At 41.5% G+C, this 26826-nt stretch overlaps 2 protein-coding genes and 1 pseudogene across 2 annotated transcripts in view; 2 read left to right on the top strand and 1 right to left on the bottom strand.

Annotated features, from left to right (window-relative positions):
- Positions 1-14194, bottom strand: part of SUMO1 (small ubiquitin like modifier 1) — a 42472-nt gene extending 28278 nt beyond the window's left edge. Inside the window, exon 1 of the mRNA XM_036756648.1 lies at positions 14036-14194. Coding sequence (XP_036612543.1) covers positions 14036-14047 — 12 coding nt within the window. The 5' untranslated portion in view covers positions 14048-14194. The remainder of the gene's footprint in view (positions 1-14035) is intronic.
- LOC118847942 lies at positions 4525-5604 on the top strand (annotated as a pseudogene).
- A 7612-nt stretch (positions 14195-21806) lies between the features above and the next one.
- Positions 21807-22332, top strand: LOC118847898 (peptidyl-prolyl cis-trans isomerase A-like). Its single transcript, XM_036756581.1, has one exon. It carries the CDS (start codon positions 21816-21818, stop codon positions 22311-22313), a length of 498 nt encoding a protein of 165 aa, XP_036612476.1. The 5' UTR covers positions 21807-21815; the 3' UTR covers positions 22314-22332.
- The last annotated feature ends 4494 nt before the right edge of the window (positions 22333-26826 follow it).

Here is a 26826-nt window from a genome sequence, read left to right as displayed (position 1 = left end):
CTATTTTTTAATCACAAGATGGTCAATAATACTGATGAGATTCAATTATTCGAATGATATCAATTTACTGGTCATTAGCAAAAGATTATACACATTTAGAGTGCCAATTCTTAGATCTCCTTGTCCCTTTTTCATCTACTCCACCAACATCACTGTGGGAGAAGATGGGAGTGGCACAGGACTGGGGGCCAAACATATCTCCATTCAAATACCATTCCTTTATCTCCCCTTCCCTGTTCACTTAGATTCATTAGTATTTTTTTCTTAAACTTGATCTTGAGAAACAATCAACTGCTTTCATACAGTCTCCAAAATGTAGCTGAGCACTGTATAACATTTAACAAAGCACAGTCTAGTCCCCCACAGGCATTCAGTTAATCACATAAACTTTGATGTTGTAGAATCCACTGGATTGGGAGTCAGAAGACCAGGATTCCGGTCCCAGCTCCATTTGTGTCTTGAGAGATAGATGGGGCGTGGGCGTGGGCATGTGTGTGCGTGTGTGTGTGTGTGTGTGTGTGTGTGTGTGTGTACACACATCACAATGGACCAGTGATTTAAATTCTCTAAGTATCAGTTTCTTCACCTCTAGGGCCCCTTTCAGCTCTAAAGCTATGATCCTATGCCTCTTTTCATGTCTTTATGCTCTTTTTGTTTTTTAAGGTAGATATTCCTAGATTCTATGTTTGGTTATCTTCTCTCTCCTCCCTTTACAAGATCTCATGGTTCCCACACCTTCAATTAGCAAATGTACACATAACACTACCAATTCTATAGATAGAGAGCCCTTCTTCTCCTCTCAGTATTATGGCTTCGACGCACACTACCTTCCCCGGACTTTCCCACACTTCAAACTCACCATTTATAAAAATCAAACTTATCTTTCCCTAAAAGCTTACTTTTACCAACTTTCTTACTTCTGTTAGAAGTACCATTATTGGGGGTCAGAGCCAATATGGCAGCTGGAAAGCAGAGAATCGCTTAAGCTCTTCCCCAAATCCCTCCAAACACCTGTAAAAAAATTGGCTCTGAACAAATTCTAGAGCTATAGAACCCAGGACATAAAAAAGAGAGAAGCAGGTCTCCAGTACAAGACTGCCTGGATGGTCACTGGGAAGGGTCTATTGCACCGTATTGGAAGCGGAGTGCAACTCTGTTTGGGTGGTTCCAGGACCAACCAGACCAGGAGTCAGGCAGGCAAGAATAGACCTTGGGGCCATGAATCATTGAGCTGTAGCAGTTACCAGACTTCTCAACTCACAAACATCAAAGACAATGGAGAAGGTTAGTAGGAAAACTGCTGGATCATGGTGAGAACGGTCTGGCCCCAGCCCTGGGGGAGGCGCAGGTAGGGTGGCGGTGGCAGCGGCAGCTGCAGGAAGCTCCTGCGAGCTCCAGCGTCAGCTACTTCCAGAGTCCCTGGCCCACAGGATAGGAGGAATCAAGCAGCAGATCAGAGCAGAGTGCAGGGAGTGCTTTGCTGGAGCAGAGGCAGGGTTCTCTTGCTTTGTCCTGCTTGGATCTGGGTCGCGGTCCTGGCTGGTGGTTCTTGGGAGAGGAGGAGCTGCTGGTGTCGCAGAGCTTGCTTGAGGTGACAGTGGAGTAAAAGTAGCTCTGAAAACGGCAGCACAGCCCCTAAAGGTAGGGACAAAGTACTCTCTACTCTACAAGCAGTCATACCTGACAAAAAGCTCAAGGGTCAAGTAGTGGGCTGGGAACACGACTAGGCAACAAAAAAGGATGCAGACTTAGACTACAGAATCTTTTTCTGGTGCCAAAGAAGATCAAAACATACAACCAGAAGAAGTCAACAAAGTCAAAGAGCCTACATCAAAAGCCTCCAAGTAAAATATGAATTGGTCTCAGGCCATGGAAGAGCTCAAAAAGGATTTGGAAAAACAAGTTAGAAAAGTAGAAGAAAAACTGGGAAGAGAAATGAGAGTGATGCAAGAAAGTCATGAAAAACAAGTCAATGACTTGCCAAAGGAGACCCAAAAAAATACTGAAGAAAATAACACCTTAAAAAAAAAGACTAACTCAAATGGCAAAAGAGCTCCAAAAAGCCAATGAGAAGAATGCATTAAAAAGCAGAATTAGCCAAATGGAAAAGGAGGTCCAAAAGACCACTGAAGAAAATACCACCTTAAAAATTAGATTGGAGGGGGTGAGGGTGGAGCCAAGATGGTGGCTGGACAGCAGGGACTGGCCTAAAGCTCTCCCCCAGGTCCCTCAAAACACCTCTAAAAAATGGCTCTGAACAAATTCAAAAACTGCAGAACACAGCAGAGGGAAGCAGGGCTCCAGCCCAGGACAGCCTGGATGGTCACTGAGTAAGGTCTATCCCATGAAGGAGGGAGCAGAGCGGAACAGAGCCCAGCATGGGCTGCGCCCAGACCAACCAGAACTGGAGCTGAGTGGAACAGGCTGTAGCACCCTGAATCAGTGAGCTGTGGCAGTTACCAGACTTCTCAACCCCAAAATGCCAAAGACAACAGAGAAGGTTAGTGGGAAAAGCTGCAGGGGACAGAGTGAAAGGAGTTCAAGGTCAGCCACCACTGGGGTAGGGGGGCAGCGGAGGAGGTGGTGCAGCTCTGAGGCTGCTTCCAGAGCTACAGTTACAGTTGCTTCTGGCCCCAGGACTACCTGGTGGGAGGAATTAAGTGATGGATCAGAGCACGAGTGCTGGGCCTGCTCGGATCTGAGTTGCAATCTGGATTGGCGGTTTTGGGGAGGGGGGGGGCTAGTGTGGCAGAGCTTGCTGTATAGAAATAGCTGTCAAAACAGCAGTGCAGCCCCTCGAGCGTGGGACAAAGTATTCTCTACTCTACAAGCAGTCATACCCCAACAAAAAACTCAAGGGTCAAGTAGTTGGCTGGGAACATGAACAGGTAGCAAAAACGGTCTCAGATTCAGACTCAGACTTTGGAATCTTTCTTTGGTGACAAAGAAGACCAAAACATACAGCCAGAAGAACTCAACAAAGTCAAAGAGTCTACATCAAAAGTCTCCAAGAAAAACATGAACTGGTCTCAAGCCATGGAAGAGCTCAAAAAGGATTTGGAAAAGCAAGTAAGAGAAGTAGAGGAAAAATTGGGAAGAGAAATGAGAGTTATGCAAGAAAAACAAGAAAAACAAGTCAATAACTTGTTAAAGGAGACCCCAAAAAAATACTGAAGAAATTAACACCTTAAAAAATAGACTAACTCAAATGGCAAAGGAGCTCCAAAAAGCCAATGAGGGGAAGAATAGCTTGAAAGGCAAAATTAGCCAAATGGAAAAGGAGGTCCAAAACACCACTGAAGAAAACACTACCTTAAAAATTAGATTGGAGCAAATGGAAGCTAGTGACTTGATGAGAAATCAAGATATTATAAAACAGAATCAAAGGAATGAAAGAGTGGAAGACAATGTGAAATGTTCTCATTGGAAAAACTACTGACCTGAATCCAGGAGAGATAATTTAAAAATTACTGGACTACCTGAAAGCCATAATCAAAAAAAGAACCTAGATATCATCTTTCAAGAAATTATCAAGGAGAACTGCCCTGATATTCTAGAGCCACAGGGTAAAATAGAAATTGAAAGAATCCACTGATCACCTCCTGAAAAAGATCCCAAAAAGAAAACTCCTAGGAATATTGTGGCCAAATTCCGGAGCTCCCAGATCAAGGAGAAAATACTGCAAGCAGCCAGAAAGAAACAATCTGAGTATTGTAGAAAAACAATCAAGATAACACAAGATCTAGCAGCTTCTAGATTAAGGGACTGAAGGGCTTGGAATATGATATTCCAGAGGTCGATGGAGCTAGGATTAAAACCAAGAATCACCTACCCAGCAAAACTGAGTATAATGCTCCAAGGCAAAATATGGACTTTCAATAAAATAGAGGACTATCAAGCTCTCTCCATGAAAAGACCAGAGCTGAATAGAAAATTTGACTTTCAAATATAAGAATCAAGAGAAGCATGAAAAGGTACCCCATCCTGCTTCACCCTTACGGTTGAACCTAATTGTCCTCTGGCCTTGGATAAGGTGGTTTGAGGCTCACCTCTGGGCATTATTCACCACAATTCAAGTCACTCCTGGAGCTATACTTCTGCCACCAAATTTTATCTTTTGTTTCTACTCCCCTTCTTTACAATTGTCTTCCAATATCTCTCCCTGGACTTCATGCCAACAGCTCAATCCCAGCTAACTAAACATTTATTAAATACCAATCATGACCAAGGCACTGCACTCTCCTTTGAGAATTCAAAGACACAATTTTACATAACTGCTAAGTGCTAATACTACAGGAGAAAAAAATGAATCTCCTGACAGGCAACAGACATGAGCTATACAAAGAGAATACTTTAGAGTGAAGAGTAACAGTCTGATATAACATGCAGCGATTCAACTATGGACTGGAGAGAGGTGCTTCGCAGATGGTTAGCAGCCCCAAATTCTGCCAGCTGAAGATGAAATCTTATTACAGAAATTAAGAGAAGAGTCTAGAGCTGTCTTCTGCAAAGGAAAAATAAGGAACTGTTAGACAATGGAGAATTACAGAATTTAAGGTTTTTACTGGACAAACACCAGACACCACCTATGACTGGGAAGGAAGCAATGATCAATTATGAAAACTTCTTGAAAGTTGGAGAAAAAGCTGGACCAAAATGCAAGGAGTTCTTTATGGCCAAAGTCATTGCTAAACTTATTCATACAGATCCCTATGGAAGAAACTCTATCACACAGTTCTCTATGTTATGAGAAAAGTGTGGCTTCACCAAACAAGAATGGGGCTTAGTTTCATATGATGTGGCTGACCAAGGTTGACTTCCGGAATCAGATTTAGAGAACTACATATTAGAATTTATCCCTACTCTGCCACAGTTAGATGGACTAGAAAAATCATTTTACTCCTTTTATGTCGCTCTGCAATTAGAAAGTTCTTCTTAAAACCTCTGAGAACAGGAAAGATAAAAATACAAGGTATTTTAGCATGCAGCTTCTTAGATGATTTATTGGAGTTGAGGGACGAAGAACTTTCCAAGGAAAGTCAAGAAACAAATTAGTTTTCTGCTCCTTCTGCTTTGCAGGCTTATGGCCAATATTTGAATCTTGATAAGGACCACAATGGAATGCTCAGTAAGGAAGAACTCTCCTGATATGGAACAGTAACTATGACCAATATCTTCTTGGATCATGTCTTCCAAGAGTTCCTTACTTATGATGGGAGAAATGGATTATCAGGACCTATCTAGACCTTGTGCTTGCATTAGAAAATCAAAAAGAATCTGAAGATTTGCAATATATTTTCAAATTACTTGATATAGAGAACAAAGGATACCTGAATGTTTTTTCTCTTAACTATTTCCTCAGGACTGTTCAGGAATTAATGAAAATTCATGGACAAGATCCTGTCTCATTTCAAGGTGTCAACGATGAAATTTTTGACATAGTGAAACCTAAGGATCCTTTGAAAATATCCCTTCAGGATTTAATCAACAGTAATCAAAGATACAGAGTCGCTAATTGATCTGAATGGCTTCTGGACCTCTGAGAACAGAGAGGCTCTTGTAGCAAATGATAATGAAAACACTGCAGACCTACAGGACACATGATCTTTACCAAACTAAACTATTTTCATTGAGACATGCTCAAATGCTGTATGATCATACAAAAATTAATAAATTCTAAGGGCACAATTAAAATATTCATGTACCTATAAAACCTAGGAATTAATGGGGGAAAAAAGTAAAGGAAGGCAGGGTAGCAGTACCAGATCTCAAAACTGTATGACAAAGCAGTAATCATAAAAACAATATGATACTGGCTGAGAGATAGAGTATTGGGAATACAATAGGTAATAACCATAGTAACCTATTTTATGATAAACCCAAAGATTCAAGCTTTTGGGACAAAGACTCACTATCTGACAAAAACTGCTGGGAAAACTGGAAAGCAATTTGGCATAAATTAGGTATATACCAATGTCTTATACCACATACCAAGATATGGTCAAAATGGGTATGACTTAGATATAAAGGGTGATACTATATGGGAGCATGGAACACTTTACCTGTCAGATCTATGGATAAGGGAAGAATTTATGACCAAACAAGAGATAGAGAGCATGACAAGATGTTAAATGGATAATTCTGATTATTTTAAATTAAAAGGGTTTTGCACAAACAAAATCAATGCAGCCAAGATTAGAAGGAAAGCAGGAAATTGGGGGGTGGAAGGGAAATTTACAGTAAGTTTTTCTAATAAAGACCTCATTTATCAACTATATACAGAAATAAGTCAAATTTATAAGAATATAAGTTATTTCACAATTGATAAATTGTCAAAGGATATTGTTGTTCATTCACTCTCGAAGAGGACCATGATATCAGGGGAAGATGTCATGCCTTGCAAATAAATTACATTTCAGTGACTCAGGGCTGTGCAAAGTCACCAGCCTCACTCCAGAGCCCTCTGGGTCCAGTGGCAAGATATAGATCAGAGCAACTGGAGATGGCCCCCATTGGTCAAAAGGATATGAACAGTTTTCAAAAGAAGAAATCAAAACTATTTATAATCATATGAAAAAAATGCTCTAAATCACTATGGATTAGAGAAATGCAAATTAAAACAACTCAGAGGTACCATCTCACATCTCTCAGATTGGCTAACATGACAGAAAAGGAAACTGACAAATGTTGGAAGGGGTGTGAGAAAAGTGGGACACTAATATACCTTCATGTATGCCTCATTCTGGAGAGCAAATGTGGAACTGTGTCTAAAGGCCTATCAAATTGTCCATGCTCTTTGACCCAGCAATACCACTACTAGGTCCACATCCCAAAGAAATCAGAGAAAAGGTGAAAGGACCCACATGTACAAAAATATTTGTAGCAGCTCTTTTCTGGTGGCAAAAAACTGGAAATTGAGGAGATGCCTATCAGTTGAGGAATGACTGAATAAGATGTGGTATATAACTGTAATAGAATACTATCGTGCTGTAAGAAACGATGAAGGGGATGGTTTCGGAAAAATGTAGAAACTTACGTGAACTGATGCAAAGTGAAGTAAGCAGAACCAGATCATTGTACACAGTAACACCACTACTGATCAATGATCAACTGTGAATGACTTCGATATTCTCAGCAATACAAAGATTTCAGACAATTCCAAAGGACTTTTGATAAAAAATGCTATCCACCTCCAAAGAAAAAATTGATGGAGTCTGAATACAGATTGAACCATACTATTTTTTGTCTTTTTTTTGGTCTGTATTTTCTTTTGCAACATGATTAATATGGAAATATGTTTTGCATGACTGCACATATATGAATTATATCAAATTGCTTGTCTTCTCAATGTGGGGGGAAGGGGAGAAGGGAGGAAGAGAAGTTAGAATGCAAAATTTTTTTTAAAACATTGTTTTTACGTGTAACGAGGGAAAAAATTTAACTATTTTTTACTCAGTCTTTCATCGTGGAAACCTTTAATCCTTCTCTCTCTAAAGAGAATCAATTGTCAGGTCCTATCAATTTTACTCCACACTATCCTTCACGTATGCCTCATTCTCTCCATTTTCACTACCATCATCCTACTCTAGTCCTCATTACCACTTATCTATACCAACGGTTGGACAACTAAAGCCAAGTCTAGATACTGGGCCCTGTAGAGCTAAAAATGGTTTTTACATTTTTAAATACAATCAGATTTTATTTTAAAATGTAAAAATCATTCTTAGCTACCATAGCAGGCAAGGGATCTCTGATCTAGAGTATTGCCAAGTATATTCTTAGCATCACTGCCAAATTAATCTTCCTTGTGCATAGATGTGCCTATATCACTGTTCTGTTCAAAACCTTTCAATGGCTTACTCCTGCCTATAAACTAAACACCTGAGTTTTACATTCAAGGGCCTCCACCATGGTATCAACCTTACTTTACAGCTTTATCTCACAGAATTCCAGTCTATAATCAAGTCCAACTCTTTGTCATCTAAGACTTCACAGGGTTCTTTGTACCTCTTTTTCTTGCACTAATACATTATAGTTATTTGTATGCATGTCATATTCATATACTAGTGGCATTCAATGTTTGTTGAATGGCCTAGCCAATAGCAGCTTCCAGAACTGGAAAAACAACCTAACATCAGTTCTACCAATTACAGGCAAAAGAAGTGCCCAAAGGCATTAATATTATTAGTACAACTCATACCTTTTAGGCAGCTAGGTGGCACAGTGGATAGAGTGCCAGGCTTGGAATCAGAAAGACTCATCTCCCTGAGTTCAAATCCGACCTCAAGCACTTACTAGCTATATGACCCATGGCAAGTCACTTAACCAACCCTGTTTGCCTCAGTTCCTCATCCGTAAAATGAGCTGGAGAAGGAAATGGCAAAACCACTCTAGTATCTTTGCCAAGAAAACCTTAAATGGGGTCAGCAAGAGTTGGACACAACTGAACAACAACACACCTCTTAAAATTAAATATTAAATGTAAAATTCTCAAAAGGTAGAAATACTCAGTAATAGAATACTCAGTAAATAAAGTTGAAATACTCAGTAATAGAATGAAGTATCAGTAAGTCAGTTAAGAAGTATTAATTAAGCTCCCACTGTGTGCCAGGCACTGCACTTAAGCTCTAGAGATATCAAAACAAAAAAAAAAAGTCCCTGCTATCAAGGGGCTCACAGTCTAATGAGGGTGACAAATATGGAAACAACTATACAAACTACATTACATATAGGATAAATTAAGAGATTACCAAGAAAAGAAATTTGCTAGTACTCAGGGGTATCAGGAAAGGCTTCTTCTAAAAAGTGGGATTTTAGCTGGAACTTACAGGAAGCAAGGGAGACCAAGAGATGAGATGAGGAGGCAAAGAATTCCAGGCATAGGAAGGGGAGAGCCAGTGAAAATGCTAAGAGTCAGTATTGTTCAAAAAACAGCAAGTTCAGTATCATTGGACTACGGTTTGAGGAAGAGAGAAGGAGACTGGAAAAATAGAAGGGGGTGGAGGGTGCAGATTATGAACGGTTTGAAAACCAAACAGAATTTTGTATTTGATCCTGAAGATGACAGGGAGCCATTGGAACTTAATAAGGAGGAGTGACATGGTCACTGTGTGACTTTAAGAAGATCAATTTGACAGGTGAGCAGTGGACAGACTGGAATGGGAAGGAACTTGAGGCAGGGAAACCAATAAGAAGGCTAATGCAATAGTCCTAATTTAATCAAGTAAATTATATATTTAAATTTTGACCACTTTCATTTTCTTGGAATTTCTTTTTTCAAAGCAGAGGGAACAAAGAAAGTACTTAAGAGTATCATACAGGTTCCCACTGAATCATGAAAAGCCTATGCCTGCTGCTTCATTTCCTTCCAGGTACCCTCCCTATTTCATTACTGGAAAAGAAGGTAATAAAAATAACAATAACTGACACTAAACAGCATTTTGAAGTTTGCTAAGCACTTTACATATTATTTCATTTGAGCTGAGGTATCCATACTGCATCTAGTAAAATACAAGATATTTAAACTCCTTCACGTCTTAGATTTCCAATATGAACTATTCACCCCTCTCTTATATCGGGGATATAAAAATGACCTCTGTATTGAGGTTCCAAAATGCTATTAACTACTACTTTAACTAGAGGTTTCTTCAGACTGGCTTGTAATTACAATCTGCAGCTTCCAAGTGGTAACTCCTAAGTCTGCCTCATGCAGAAAAAATAAATGAAAAATGTTCCTTGCCCCAAAGAAGCCTATATATGAAGATTCTGAGTTCAACAATGCATTTTTTCAATATTACCTTAACTACATGCTCAAGTCACAGCTAAATTCTGATATATTTGTGTTCCTATACATATAAAACTGGCAAATTTTCATTTACAAATCAATTCACCATACTCATTTCAACTTCAAGGTAGTCCTACTAAGATTAGTAGCATAAACAATTACTAGACTGCTATAAAGAACACTGACTGGTGGGAATGTTACCATCCCCACAGGAAAAAAAATGACTTTGTAGTGTACCTGAATCTTCTGTGGAGGAAAGAAATTTCATTTCTGGAAGATGCATGAATGATACATAAGGGAAAACCTGTAAAAATAGATTCAAATCAAAATGATACCCCACCCCAAAAGTAACTTCTACAGGTAAAATTGTTATATAACAAATTCCACCGGACATCCTTTTGTTGCTGTTAACAATGAACACATTGCTGGAAATCAGCAATACTGAAACAAAACAGTTGGTGTTGGACATCTTTGTACTCAAACAGGAAGAGAAAATTAGTGGTCTGAATTTCTTAGGATGATGAGGTGTTATACTGAAATCACTCTTGCCTCCACCTTTCCTAGGATGCTCAGAAAGGATCAGTTGAAAAAGAACCTTAGAAATGACAAAGTCCAAAAAGTCCTGCTTTTACAGGTGAAGAAATAAAAGCCCATTTCAATGTAACAACATCTAGATCTTTTTGTGTTGAAATGCTTTAATACAGGGCTTCAGGTGGCTTTTAAGAGGTATAATGTTATAATGAAAAGAGATTAGCCCTGGACGGAGACAACTTCTGTTCTGATCCCAGTTCGCTACTGTGGGAGCTTTGCGCCAAGTCTTTCAACCTCTCTACACTCCAGGTGCCCCATCTGTAAAATCAGGTGAGGGGCTAGAAGAAAGGAGCTTTAAGTTCTCATGTGATTCCAAGTTTATGATCCTACATTTGGGTTGGAGGAGATCGAATGGTTTATGGGGAAATACAATTAAAAGAGCATAATATCAAAGTCATTAGAGTCATTACAACAATGGTTCTTCCATACCAGTGCCCCAGAAAACATTTTTTTTCCAGTTATTATCTAGTGTTCATTTGGAGACTCCTAAATCCACAATACATGGGTGTCAGTCCTGTTCCTTAACACCTTCAATATAAAGGAGTTTCGCTTTTTCTCCAAAAGCAAGTAATTTGTTCTCTGTCATGACAGCTAGCCCAATAAACCTTTTAAAAAGTTTAACTTTTCTCTATAGTTATGTAAAAATGCTCCAAGTCATTATTGATTAGAGAAATGTAAATTAAAATAACTCTGAGGTACCAGCTCATATCTATTGGATTGGCTAACAAGGCAGAAAAGGAAAATGATAAATGTTGGAGAAGATGTGGGAAAATTGGGAAACATGCTTTGTTAGTGGAGTTGTGAACTGATCCAACCATTCTGGAGAACAATTTGGAACTACGCCCAAGGGACAATCAAATGAGCATACCCTTTGATCCAGCAATATACCACTTCCAGGTCTGTATCCCAAAGAGATCATAAAAAGAGGGAAAAGACCTACAGGCACAAAAATATTTATAGCAGCTTTATGTGGTGGCAAAGAATTAGAAATTGAGGGGATGCCCATCAATTGGAGAATGGCTGAACAAGTTGTGGTATGTGGATGTAATAGAATACTATTGTGCAATAAGAGATGAGCAGGTGGATTTCAGAAAAACCTGGAAAGACTTACATGAATTGATGCCGAGTGAAGTGACCAGAACAAGGAGAACATTGTACACGGTAACAGTAACACCATGTGATGATAAACTATGATTGACTTAGCTCTTCTTAGCAATATAATGATCTTTCAAAACATTCTAAAAGACTCATGACAGAAAATGCTATCCACATCCAGGGAAAGAAATATGGAGTCCAAATGCAGATCGAAGCACATTTTCACTTTTTGGGGTTTTTTTGTGGCTTTTCTCTTTTGTTCTGTTTCTTCTTTCACGACATGACTAGTATGAAAATGTCACCATGATTGCACATGTATAACCTATATCAGATTGCCTGCCATCCTGGGGAGGGGAAAGGGAAGAGGGGGGAGGGAGAAAAATTTGGAACTCAAAATCTTATAAAAATGAACATTGAAAGCCATTTTAACATATACTTGGAAAACATAAAAGACTACTTATCAAAAAAATCTAACAGCTATTCCTTAGTTTTGCCATTATGACTGATAATAAACTGAGAGGTTCTTTAAAAAGATGCCTTTCCAACAGGACTTAATGTAGAATTTTTGATCAGATATCGTGCATGATATTCTCCAAATTGAATGGCATTGTACTGGAAAACTTAGGCGTCCTGCTCTTGATTTTAAATCCTCTGAGGATTTTTCACCTTTTTTTTTTAATCAGGTCTTTCATCTTTTAATAAATGTTAACTGATGAAAATAATTCAAATTCCCAATCTAGAACTAACTCACCTCCTAGCTTTCTAAGGAATTACCCATATTTCATAACACCTGCCTACTTTACCGGAGCATGATACAGTAATTTTTATTTTCCCAAATAATTCCTTTCTATTTTGAGGCTGCAAGGTGTCGCAATATACAGAGCACCGCACCTAGAATCAGAAAACCTGAACTGAAATTGGCCTTAGGACTTTGTCAGCTCTGTAATCCTGGGCAAGTGACTTGCCTGCCTTAGCTTCTTCAACTGTAAAATGAGCGATAATGATGGCACTTACCTCCCAGGGTTGTGTTCAGTATCAAATCTTGTAAAAACAAAAATCCCCTGGCTTATAGCAGGTGCTTAATAAATGCTTGTTTGCTTCCTTTTGGTTCATTCATTCCCCCAAAATACTTTTATTTGAAACATATTTCCCAAGTACTAAACATCAAACAAAAAACTAATTAAATATTTTACATGTATTCTCTAACTGGTAACTGGATAAACAATTTAATGAGATATAATGATATTCATATGCCAACTTGGGAATTAGCCTATTAATGTCCCGAGTACCATCCAGAACTAACCTAAATAATGGCTTGCCTTTTATAACCAAAAAACGTTTCCGAATGTCTCAATTTCCTAAAATCCAGTATGTTTCAACAGCAATGCTGCACAGAACTGACAAATAAACAGACACGTGGCTAAGTTTGCCAAATTTAAAATTCCAACCCTGCCGCAGTGTTTTGAATCAAACGAAAAAAATTTAAGGTTTTCTTTCATACAAGCAAATTGACTCTTTATTTCTCCATCTGACATTAATCGAATACTCTGAACATGAACAAGTGCACTGTAAATTAGCTATAAACACAGGGCAAACTACGTAGCAAGTGGGGAAAGGCTCCCCGACAAAGATTCTGGTTGGCCTCCAAGACCAAATTAATTCACCCGGGCTAGGATGGCATAATAGCTTTCGGAAAGCCGCGGGAAGCTCCCCGGGTCCCCTCCTTTTGTTTTACTCGGGGGTGGACGCAAACATCAGTCATCGCTAGGCCAATGCCTAGATAAAGGGCTTGGGTGGGCAAGTCGGGGCTGCTCAATCTGGGAAAACGCCGAACCAATCGAAAGTAGCAAACAGCAAAAGTTCACGGAACAAGGGGAGCCGCCACCATCCCCATCCACCGGAAAAAAAAGGTCCGGAGCAAAAAAATCCCGAGGCTCAGGGCGGACGCGGGGCCTGGCCCTGTAGTGGGCCCAGTCGCCGGGCTGCGAGCCGCCGCTGCCGAGCTCCCGGCGACCTTGCAGCCCCCGCCGCCGCCGCCGCGTCCTCAGCATCCGAAGGGGAATTCGTGCTCCGGCCTCCCCCCACCCCCCCACGCCCCCCCCCCGCTCGAGGCCCTGCCGGCTGCCGCGGCGAGCTCCCTCTCCCGTTATATAACCGGGGCCTACGCGCCCGCGGCCGCCGCTAGGCGCGATGGGGCTCCGCGGGGCCCGGCCGCTCTCCGGGACCCTTCGCCAGGGCGGCGGGCAGGGCTCCGGGGCCGGCTGATACCTGGCCCGCAGGGCCGGCGACCCGACGCGCCTCTGGCGCCCCGGGTCACGGGGAAGTGCACGGACTCCTCTCAGGGGGCGAGGAGGCTCCGGCGGCTGGAGGCCGAGCCCCGGACATTCGAGAGTCCCGCGCCGGCCCTGGCTCGCTGCTTGCCCCGCGCCCGCCGCCCCCTCCCCTGTCTCCTGTGCCCTCTCCTCCCCGCCCCCATTCCCGGCCCCAGTCGAGGAGCCGGCGGGACCTCGATATCGCAGGCCCAGGCCCCGACTCCCCGCCAAGCCGCGGCCCTAAGCCGCCTACCTGGTCAGACATGGCGACGGCTGCTTCTCCCCGGGGGTCTCAGCGCGATACCGGCCTCGGAAAGGCGAGAATCACTCTCCCGGGCTCCTAAAGCCGTCCGTCTCTTTCCCACAGCACAACACCGCGGCCGCAGGGACTTCCGATGCGCCTGACGTCACTTCCGTTCCCCGCCCAGAAAAGGAGCGAAGGGTTGGAGGGGGCGGCGGGAGAAGCGGGAAGAGGGACTGGGTGTGGGGGGGGAGTGTCCCGAACCGACCCCGTGGGGTAGCCCGGGTGAGTTCTTGCTGGGCCCGAATCGCCGCGGCCCGGGTCCTGCCTGCGGCCTGGGCTGGAAGACTGCATCGAGCCCTGACCCTAGGGGCCACGTCCGGGCCGTCCATTGGGGAAGGGTGAATAAGACCCGCATTCTAGGGCAGTAGAGACAGCCCAGCTCCTCTCCCTTCTGTTACATGTGGGTAAGCTGAGGCCCAGAAAGGTGAAGGGACTCGTCCAAGGTGGCAGCGGTAAGACGGGGCAGGCCCAGCCCGTCCGCAGGCACGCATCGAGCGCCTACTACGTGCCAGGCGTGGTGCTTAGAGCTGGCGATAACTGCACAAAGAAAAGCAGAAACAGCCTCGCCCCTTAGGCGCTCACTGCCCTACGACTGTGTGCAGACGAGATACAGACAAGACACAATTTACAGGGTAGAGTAGGGGTCATCTTCGAGAGAAGGCGCTAGGCTAGCAGCGAGAAGGGCAGGTTGGAAGTAGTACTCGAAGGAGCCAGGAAGCAGAGCAAGGCTGGCACGGGAGACAGGCAGGGAAAATACACCAAGGCTGGAGATGAGGTATCTGGTACTGGGATCAAAAGCTAGCTCTTCTGGGAGAGAGGAGCTGAGCGAGGTGCAGAGAGCCCTGGGTTGAGATGATGAGCTCCAGGGCCTGGGTTCAAATGCAAGTTTTGCTGCTTACTACCCTTGGCTTTGGGGAAGGCATTACACTTTTCTGGTACTCAATTTCCTCATTCCATAAAATGGACTTGGACTTTGGACTAGATGACCTTTAACACGTCTTTCAGCTCTAGGTCTGTGATTCACTAACTAAAGCCTGAGCTCTTTCCTTCTCTCTCTAGAAGGCTCTGGCTACGCTTTAGAGCCTCCTAGGACACAGCTTTAAATGTCTTCTGACAGCCTGCTTTCAGAATCACAGATGTTGAGGGTTAGGTCTGTCTGGCCCATCCCATACTGCATTTAGCAAAAGGTCATCCAGTCTCTTCTTGAAGACCTCTCAGAGGTCAAGACAGCCTATTCTATTTTTGGATAGCACTAACTATTAGGAAGTTTTTCCTGGCAAGTCCAAATTTGCTTCCTGGTTCTGCCCTTTGAAGGGGGTGGGAAGGGGCGCCTTTCATATACTCGTCAAATGACATTGATTCATGGCCCTTGACCATACTGATTGCCCTCATCTCAATCCATTCCAGCTTATCAATGACATTAAATTGTGATACCAAAATTGAACAGAATACTCCCAAAGAGATCTGACGAGAACAGACTGCTTTCTTTCCTCCAAAAGGAAGAGTTGGAAGAATTGGGTTGAGACATTTCAAGAGTTACTTTTCAAAATAAAAATAATCCTGGAAGGAGTACTTCATTAAGAACATCTCATTCTATATTAGGACCTAGGATTGTCTCTGTGTATTTCCTGTATTCATTCAGATCACAAATTTGCAAAGGTTGATCTAAATTTCTGAAGAGAGAAAATCCACCACATAGGAGACATCATTCTGGTACCTTAGTGAGGTAGGTTTTCTGATAAAAGCATTATCTAGTTCCAGATTTGTATTGGAAATTTTTCTAGTTTGATAGAACCTACCTGGGGCAGCTAGGTGGCTCAGTGGATAGAGTACTGGCCTGGAGTCAGGAAGACTCATCTCAAATCTGGCTTCAGAGACTTACTAGATGAGGGACCCTAGACAAGTCACTTAACCCTGTTTGCTTCAGTTTCCTCATAGGTAAAATGAGCTGGAGAAGGCAATGGCAAACCACTCCAGTATCTTTGCCAAGAAGATCTCTAATGGGGTAACAGAGTTGAACACAACTGAAATGATTGAACAATAACAGAAGAACCTGCCTGACACTCTGCTGACATAGTTATTGATAACTCAAGGTCATCTCCTTCAGAAATAGGCATTGTAGTAAGACTTTAGTGGAGGTAGAGTAGCATTGTTCAACAAAAGGTTACCAAGGCAGTCAGTTTCAGTATGGGGATGGAAAACAAAGCAATTTTTCCCCAAAAAAATTTTTTTTGGATGTGGAAGATGGGGCAGGAGATAGAGAGATAAAGATAATGATACCCTAACTCAGGATGGGCTGTTGCAGTGAACAGTGCTGAAGGTTCCTAGAAAAATTAATTTCCATTCACACCAGCCCAGGATTTTGATAGCAAATTCTTTTTTCCAAAAACAACAGGGAATTGTGGAGCTACGAACTTGTCCAACCACTCTGGAGAACAACTGGGAACTATACCCAAAGAGATATAAAATTGTGTATACCCTTTTACCCAGAAATACCACAACTAAGTCTGTACCCCAAAGAGATCAAAGAAAAAGGACCTATATGTACAAAAATATTTATAGCAGCTCTTTTTATAGTGTAAAAGAACTGGAAATAAAAGGGATGACCATCAATTGGGGAATGGCTAAACAAGCTGTGGCATATGGTTAGGATAGAATACTATTTTCTATAAGAAATGATGAAGAGGATGCATTCAGAAAAACCTGGGAAGGCAAAGTGAAATAAGCAGAACCAGAAGACCCTTGTACACAGAAACAACGATATTAACAGCAATAATCAATTGTGAAAAACTTAGCTACTCTGGTCAGTACAATGATCTATGACAATACCAAAGGACTCATGATGAAAACTGCTATCGTACCTTCAGAGAAAGAACTAATGGACTCAGTGCAGATTAAAGCGTATTTTTTCCTCTTAATTTTTCTTGCTTCTCCCCCCACCCCCGCCACATGACTAATAGTGGAAATGTTTTGCATGACTTCATACGTATAATGGGTATCATATTTCTTGCCTTCTCAATGGGTGGGGGAAGGATAGGAGGGACAGAGAGAATTTGGAACCGAAAATATTAAAAAAAAAAATTTTTAAAGGAACAAGGTAACAGATTTTCCCAGGCCAACTCCTGGTTTAGCATCCTATGCACAACTGAATAAATGATTAGGTAGCCAAAATTATATTTTCAAGTCTAGAGCAGCTTTTCTGCCCCCAAATGAAATTTAAGAAATATCCATGAATGATAGGGTAGACTAAAGACAATAGAGAAGAGGAGAAAAAGACAAAACATTGGCAGATTAAAAGATGTTATATTGAGCTTTGCTCTGTAATGAAACAAACAATACCATATCCAGGCCCTCATGTTTCTGAGTTGATTTTATTAGAGACAGCACAACAATTAAACAGGGACAAATACTGAATAAGGAAAAATAACCACTTATTTAGTAATAAACCAAAAATTAGTAAATTTCAAGATAAGAATTGCCTTCTAAGGCCTAAATTAAAATCATTTTAAAGACAAAATAAAAGGGACATTTAACAAGCATTCAATTCTATAAACATTTTCAGCTCAAAAACATATTGAGTTTGTGACCTAATTGTTCAATGCAAATCACACAAACTACAGATTAGGGGAAAAAAGAGTACAAAGTAGTTTATCTTTTTAAAATTCTCATATTAAACCCATGACTGTGGGCCCTATTCAGTAAGTTCAAGTTCAAGGTAGTTCCTTAGTTTTTAATAGTCTCAAATAAAAGACATTCTTTAAGCATCTCACATCAAAGCAGGTTTAAATCAATTCTGTAAATATTTATTAATTACCAGGCCACAGTTGGACTAAATGCAACTAGAGATACAAAAAGAATAAGACTTTAGACAATTCCTGGACTCCCAGAATTTAAAATCTAAAGTAAGTGAATCATTAGAAAATAAAAGAATTACCTTTGAAAAAATTTTCATTGAACACAATCTTGAAATTTTTCTCAACTGAGTACCCTCTAAATCAGGTATTCTTAACCTGGGGATCTCCTTTTGAGGAGTCTGTAGATAGGTTTCAGGATATTTCTGAACTTGGATGGCTGAAAAAGTGTTTATTTCGATGTCACTGATTTCCTTTGTAATTTTTGTTTTTGTTTTTATGCTTTGTTTTTATGCATTTAAAAACATTATACTGAGAAGGGGTCCATAAAAAGGGTAAGAACCCTCTACTCTACACTCAGAGCTCCCAATTTCTATTAAGAAAAAATGCTAGTCTTTGTTAGTGTAAGGGGAGGAGACTGATGCAATACTTCACATGGAAGAGGCTGGGGGGCCTGCTTCTAGAAAGACAAGTTGAAATGTGATTGAAATGCTCTGCTCCAACTTGAGCATGCACCGACTTGTGGAGCTGGTTCCTGTATGTTCACCACATGATGAGGAGTAGGATTGTCAACTGTCTGCACTGTCAGAACTGGTGTGGGTTCAAAGACATCAGTAAACCAGGGCAAGTCTTGGAGCTGGCCCTTCAACTGTTTTGCTGTTTCTAGAGAAAGAAGAGGAGCTGCTGTGTCCTTCAAGGTTGGAGAAAGACCTCAGGCCCAATTCACCAACTCCCCTAGAGTTGGCCTGAAGCAGAGAACATATGGGCCTGCCATTCTTCTGTCTCTGTTAATTTATTCCTTCCTGAAGAATGCTGGAGATAACTACAGCATGGTGAGCTTCAAAATGTCAGGAGAATGAGCCCCAGAAGTCTGGGAGTTAGTGTCCATGCCAGGATTTTGGGCAAAATAAACACTGAGGAGCAAAGTCTCAGAGCAACTTGCTCACAGTAACAAAAATGCAGACTCCTCCATTGGCCATGCTGTAATTGGAAATGAACGTGAGGCAAATGCTATGTTGAAGCTGGTTTAATTCTGAGCCCTCTCTCTGCAAGGACTGAAGGACTTAGGTAATACAGGGGAAATTGTAGACCCAAGCATTGGGGGAGGGCAGGATAGTAATGCTTCAAACTTCTGGTTTTGCTCCACCCTTAGATTAAATATCTATTTGTGAAAGGTAATTTTTGTTCATTGGTTAAGTGAACCTGGGGCTCTAATCACTAGCTGTTAACAGTGGGAAGGAAACATTCTAGAATGGGGGCTTGAACTAAAAACATTAGAGATGAGATACCTTAGCTCTCTAGCATATGCAAAAACACTCAGGAGGCGATGTAGTCAGCCTTCCTCCGGAAGAAGCTACATGAGTGTTGTAAAAAGACTATTATTTGAAGTTTTAACTGTCCCTGAAAGACCCAATACACAGTTCTTTTAATTAGTCAATCAGCTAGCCTTTGTCCATCACTATGCTAGGTGCTAGGGACATAAAGAAAAGTGGAATAGTTCCTTTCCTCAGGGACCTTACATACAATTGGGAGAGACAATATATACATATATGGGTTTGTGCAGAATAGATAATAGGTAATTTAGAAATTATGAGGAGGTACTAGCATTGAGAAGTTCATGTAAGAAAGAGCTGTCAAACCCATGACCCCTTGGTCTCAGAACCAGATTAAAATGTAATTTGTAAATGTTTAACAAAATAAATGAAAATAAAATACAACATTGCTGATGGTAACTTGTGGTTTTCTAAGTCAATATACAGCCTTCAGGAAGTTGCTTCTATTTAATACTCAACTGATATAGAAAGTAATGCTGGAGTCAAGTATGGAAAGAAACTATTCTCTGTAGTTTCTCTTCGATGACATAATGTATTTCATTAAACACTTTTCTAGTTGCTATATTATACCTTTAAAAAGTTATTAGACTACTATGTATTCACTGGCATTTATGCACTTATTTTCACTGCTGTAAAGTTATATCCTTTTCTCTTTTGAAAGTATAATGCATAGGGGGGCGGAGCCAAGATGGCAACTGGAAAGCAGGGACTTCCATGAGCTCCCCACCAGGTCCCTCCAAACCCCTATAAAAAGTGACTCTGAACAAATTCTAGACCTGCAGAACCCACAAAATAGCAGAGGGAAGCAGGGCTCCAGCCCAGGACAGCCTGGGTGGTCGTGGGGTAAGGTCTATCCCACGGGGTTGGGAGCACAGCCCAGTAAGAGCCACGCCCAGACCAACCAGATCCGGGAGGAACAGGCCCTAGCACCCTGAATCAGTGAGCTGTGGCAGTTACCAGACTTCTCAACCCACAAACACCAAAGACAACAGAGAAGGTTAGTGGGAAAACCTGCGGGGGACAGAGTGAAAGGAGTTTGAGGTTTGGCCACCGCTGGGCAGCGGAGGTGGTGCAGTTACAGAACTATAGCAGCAGTTGCTTCTGGCCCCAGGCCCACCTAATGGGAGGAATTAAGTGGCAGATCTGAGCAGGAGTGCAGAGCCAGCTTAGATCTGAGTCTGCTCCTGGCTGGCCAGGGTTGACAGTTCTTGCGGGAGGAGTAGTGCTGGTGTGGCAGAGCTGGCTGAGTAGAAATAGCTCTTAAAACAAGAGCGCAGCCCCTCAAGCTTGGGACAAAGTACTCTTTACTCTACAAGCAGTCATATCCCCATGAAAAACTCAAGGGTCAAGTAAGTTGGCTGGGAACATGGCCAGGTAGCAAAAACGCACTCAGATTCAGACCTAGACTCGGGAATCTTTCTTTGGTGACAAAGAAGACCAAAACATACAGCCAGAAGAAGTCAACAAAGTCAAAGAGCCTACATCAAAAGCCTCCAAGAAAAATATGAATTGGTCTCAGGCCATTGAAGAGCTCAAAATGGATTTGGATAAGCAAGTTAGAGAAGTAGAGGAAAAATTGGGAAGAGAAATGAGAAGGATGTGAGAAAACCATGAAAAAACAAGTCAATGACTTGCTAAAGGAGACCCAAAAAATATTGAAGAAAATAACACCTTAAAAAATAGACTAACTCAAATGGCAAAAGAGCTCCAAAAAGCCAATGAGGAGAAGAATGCCTTGAAAGGCAAAATTAGCCAAATGGAAAAGGAGGTCCAAAAGACCACTGAAGAAAATACTACCTTAAAAATTAGATTGGAGCAAGTGGAAGCTAGTGACTTTATGAGAAATCAAGATACTATGAAACAGAATCAAAGGAATGAAAACATGGAAGACAATGTGAAATATCTCATTGGAAAAACCACTGACCTGGAAAATAGATCCAGGAGAGAGAATTTAAAAATTATTGGACTACCTGAAAGCCATGATCAAAAAAAGAGCCTAGATATCATCTTTCAAGAAATTATCAAGGAGAACTGCCCTGATATTCTAGAGCCACAGGGCAAAATAGAAATCGAAAGAATCCACTGATTGCCTCCTGAAAAAGATCCCAAAAAGAAAACTCCTAGGAATATTGTCACCAAATTCCAGAGCTCCCAGGTCAAGGAGAAAATACTGCAAGCAGCCAGAAAGAAACAATTTGAGTATTGTGGAAACACAATCAGGATAACACAAGATCTAGCAGCTTCTACAATAAGGGATTGAAGAGCTTGGAATCTGATATTCCAGAGGTCAATGGAGCTAGGATTAAAACCAAGAATCACCTACCCAGCAAAATGTAGTATCATGCTCCAAGGCAAAATATGAATTTTCAATAAAATAGAGGACTTTCAAGCTTTCTCGGTGAAAAGACCAGAGCTGAATAGAAAATTTGACTTTCGGCTTTGCAGACGCTGCCACTGGGAGACCTCGTCTGGGTTCCCTCCACCAGACACCGATCCCTGCCGCCTATTCCTCTGCCATCGCGCCCAGCCCAGGCATCTGTGGCCATGGCCAACCCCAACGTGTACTTCGACATTGCCGTCGATAACAAGCCCCTGGGCCAGATTACTTTCGAGCTCTTTGCAGACAATGTTCCAAAGACAGCAGAAAATTTCCGTGCTCTGAGCACTGGAGAGAAGGGATTTGGTTATAAGGGATCCTGCTTCCACAGAATCATTTCTGGGTTCATGTGCCAGGGTGGTGACTTCACATGCCATAATGGCACTGGTGGCAAGTCCATCTATGGGGAGAAATTTGCTGATGAGAACTTCATCCTGAAGCATACTGGTCCTGGCATCTTGTCCATGGCAAATGCTGGACCCAACACAAATGGCTCCCAGTTTTTCATCTGTACTGCTAAGACTGATTGGTTGGATAGCAAGCATGTGGTCTTTGGCCAAGTGAAAGAAGGCATGAACATTGTGGAAGCCATGGAGCGTTTTGGTACTCAGGATGGCAAGACCAGCAAGAAGATCACTATCGCTGACTGTGGACAACTCTCATAAGATTTTTTGTTTTGTTTTTTGTCTTGACTATCAAACCATTCCTCTGTAGCTGGAGAGAGCACCCCCAAACCCCATCTGCTCTTATACTCTGTAATCCTTGTGCTCTCACTTGCTGCAATTCTCTTTGGATTTCATTTTCCTTTTTCCTTCCACAAATCTGGCTAGACAACAGAGTTAAGTTTATGAGTATGAAATAAAAACTAAACTTCAAAAAAAAATTTGACTTTCACACACAAGAATCAAGAGAAGCATGAAAAGGTAAATAAGAAAGAGAAATCATAAGGGACTTACTAAAGTTGAACTTTTGTTTACATTCCTACATGGAAAGATGATGTGTATAATTCATGAGACCTCAGTATTAGGGTAGCTGAAGGGAATATGCATACATAAATATATGTATAGACAGAGGGCACAGAGGGAGTTGAATATGAAGTGATGATATTTAAAAAAATAAAATCAAATTAAGGGATGAGAGAGGAATATATTGAGAGGGGGGAAAGGGAAAGATAGAATGGGGTAAATTATCTCACATAAAAGTGGCATGAAAAAGCAGTTCATTGGAAGGGAAGAGGGGGCAGGTGAGGGGAAATGAGTGAATCTTGCTCTCATTGGATTTGACCTGAAGAAGGCATAACATACACACTCAACTGGGTATCTTACCCCACAGGAAAGAAGGAGGAAGGAAATAAAAAAGGGGGATGACAGAAGGGAGGGCAGATAGGGGGAGGAGGTAATCAAAGGCAAACACTTTCAAAAGGGGACAGGGTCAAGGGAGAAAATTGAACAAAGGGGGATAGGATAGGAAGGAGCAAAATATAATTAGTCTTTCACAACATGAATATTGTGGAAGGGTTTTACATAATGATACATATGTGCCCTATGTTGAATTGATTCCCTTCTTAGGGTGGATGGGTGGGGAGGGAAGAGGGGAGAGAATTTGGAACTCAAAGTTTTAAAAAACAGATGTTCAAAAAAAAAGTTTTTGCATGCAACTAAGAAATAAGATACACAGGCAATGGGGTGTAGAAATCTATCTTGCCCTACAAGAAAGTAAGGGAAAAGGGGATGGGGGGGGAGTGGGGTTACAGAAGGGAGGGCTGACTGGGGAACAGGGTAATCAGAATATATGCCATCTTGGAGTGGGGGGGAGGGTAGAAATGGGGAAAAAATTTGGTTTTTTTTATTTAATATATTTAGTTTTCAGCATTGATTTTCACAAGAGTTTGAATTACAAATTTTCTCCCCATTTCTACCCTCCCCCCCACTCCAAGATGGCGTATATTCTGGTTGCTCTGTTCCCCAGTCAGCACTCCCTTCTTTCACCCCACTCCCCTCCCATCCCCTTTTCCCTTCCTTTCTTGTAGGGCAAGATAGATTTCTACGCCCCATTGCCTGTGTATCTTATTTTCTAGTTGCATGCAAAAACTTTTTTTTTGTTTTTGAACATCTGTTCTTAAAACTTTGAGTTCCAAATTCTCTCCCCTCTTCCCTTCCTAACCACCCTCCCTAAAAAGTCAAGCAATTCAACATAGGCCACATGTGTATCATTAGGTATAACCCTTCCACAATACTCATGTTGTGAAAAACTAACTATGTTTTCCTTCTTCCCAACCCATCCCCCTTTATTGAATTTTCTCCCTTGATCCTGAGTGTTTGTTTTTGATTACCTCCACCCCTATCTGCCCTCCCCTCCATCATCCCCCCCCTTTTTTTAAATCTTCTTCCCTCTTCTTTCCTGTGGGGTAAGATACCCAATTGAGTATTATGGTATTCCCTCCTCAGGCCAAATCTGATGAGAGCAAGATTCACTCATTCCCCCCTCACCTGCCCTCTCCCTTCCTCCCACAGAACTGCTTCCTCTTGCCACCTTTATGCGAGATAATCCACCCCATTCTATCTCTCCCTATCTCCCTCTCTCAATATATTCCTCTCTCATCCCTTAATTTGATTTTCTTTTAGATATCTTCCCTTCATCTTCAGCCCACCCTGTGCTTGCTCTCTCTCTCTCTCTCTCTCTCTCTCTCTCTCTCTCTCTCTCCCTATATATATATATATATATATATATATATATATATACACACACACACACATACATATATACATACATACACATTGACTTATTATATATATACATAAACATATATATATATGCACATTCCCTTCAGCTACCCTAATACTGAGGTCTCATGAATCATACACGTCATCTTTCCATGTAGGAATGTAAACAAAACAGTTCAACTTTAGTAAGTCCCTTGCAATTTCTTTTTCTTGTCCTTTTTTTTGATTACCTTTTCATGCTTCTCTTGATTTTGTGTTTGAAAGTCAAATTTTCTATTCAGCTCTGGTCTTTTCACTGAGAAAACTTGAAAGTCCTCTATTTTATTGCAAGTCCATATTTTGCCTTGGAGCATGATACTCAATTTTGCTGGGTAGGTGATTCTTGGTTTTAATCCTAGCTCCATTGACCTCCAGAATATCATATTCCAAGACCTTCAATCTCTTAATGTAGAAGCTGCCAGATCTTGGATTATTCTGATTGTGTTTCCACAATACTCAAATTGTTTCTTTCTGGCTGCTTGCAATATTTTCTCCTTGATCTGGGAGCTCTGGAATTTGGTGACAATATTCCTAGGAGTTTTCTTTTTGGGATCTTTTTCAGGAGGCAATCAGTGGATTCTTTCGATTTCTATTTTGCCCTGTGGCTCTAGAATATCAGGGCACTTCTCCTTGATAATTTGAAAGATGATATCTAGGCTCTTTTTTTGATCATGGCTTTCAGGTAGTCCAATAATTTTTAAATTCTCTCTCCTGGATCTATTTTCCAGGTCAGTGGTTTTTCCAATGAGATATTTCACAGTCTTCCATTTTTTCATTCCTTTGGTTCTGTTTCATAATATCTTGATTTCTCATAAAGTCACTAGCTTCCACTTGCTCCAATCTAATTTTTAAGGTAGTATTTTCTTCAGTGGTCTTTTGGACCTCCTTTTCCATTTGGCTAATTCTGCCTTTCAAAGCATTCTTCTCCTCATTGGCTTTTTGGAGCTCTTTTGCCATTTGAGTTAGTCTATTTTTTAAGGTGTTGTTTTCTTTAGTATATTTTTCAGTATTTTTTTGGGTCTCCTTTAGCAAGTCATTGACTTGTTTTTCATGGTTTTCTCGCATCCTTCTCATTTCTCTTCCCAATTTTTCCTCTACTTCTCTAACTTGCCTTTCCAAATCCTTTTTGAGCTCTTCCATGGCCTGGGACCAGTTCATGTTTTTCTTGGAGGCTTCTGTTGTAGGCTCTTTGACTTTGTTAACTTCTGTCTATATGTTTTGGTCTCCTTTGTCACCAAGGAAAGAATCCAAAGTCTGAGACTGAATCTGGGTGCGTTTCTGCTGCCTGGCCATACTCCCGGCCAACTAACTTGACCCTTGAGTTTTTCAGTGGGGTATGACTGCTTGTAGAGTTTAGAGAACTATGTTCCTTGACTGGGGGGGATGTGCCAGCTCTGCCACACCAGCACTCCTCCTTCCCCAAGAACCCCCAACCCAGACTGGACTTAGATCTTCAGCAGGCTCTTCACTCCTGCTCTGATCTGCCACTTAATTCCTCCCACCAGGTGGGCCTGGGGCCAAAAGCAACTACAGCTGAACTTCTGTAGCTGCCCCACCTCTGCTGCCCCAGAGGCGGTGGCCCTTCCACTCTGGCCGCTTTTCCCACTAACCTTCTCCGCTGTCTTTGGTGTTTGTGGGTTGAGAACTCTGGTAATTGCCGCAGTTCACTGATTCAGGGTGCTAGGGCACACTCCACCCGGCTTCTGGTCTGGTTGGTTCATGCCACTCACACTGGGTTCTGCTCTGCTCCGCTCCCAGCTCCCAGCTCCGTCCGGGATAGACCTCACCCAGAGATCATCAGGCTCTCCTGGGATGGAGCCCTGCTTCCCTCTGCTGTTTTGTGGGTTCTGCAGTTCTAGAATTGGTTCAGAGCCATTTTTATAGGTTTTTGGAGTGACTCGGTGGGGAGCTCACGCTAGTCCCTGCTTTCCAGCTGCCATCTTCTGGGGAGAAAATTTGTAATTCAAACTCTTGTGAAAAATCAATGCTGAAAACTAAAATATTAAATAAATAAATACAAAGGATAAAAAAGAAAGTATAATGCATAGACCAACATCTCACAGTACATACCAAGATAAGGTCAAAATGGGTACATGATTTAGACAAAAAGGGTGATACTATAAGCAAATTAGGAGAGCAAGGAATAGCTTGCTTGCCAGATCTATGGAGAAGGGAAAAGTTTATGACCAAAGAAAAGACAGAGAACATTATGAAATGCAAAATGGATAATTTTAATTACATTAAATTAAAAGGGTTTTGCACAAACAAAACCAATGCAACCAAGATTAGAAGGAAAGCAGAAAGCTGAGAAACAATCTTTACAGCCAGTGTTTCTGATAGAGGCCTCATTTCTCAAATATATAGAGAGGTTAGTCAAACTTAAAAGATAACAAATGATTCCCCAAGTGGTAAATGG

Source organism: Trichosurus vulpecula, chromosome 4, assembly GCF_011100635.1.
Source record: "Trichosurus vulpecula isolate mTriVul1 chromosome 4, mTriVul1.pri, whole genome shotgun sequence".
Lineage (NCBI taxonomy): Eukaryota > Metazoa > Chordata > Mammalia > Diprotodontia > Phalangeridae > Trichosurus > Trichosurus vulpecula.
This window is presented reverse-complemented; position numbering and strand designations above follow the sequence as displayed.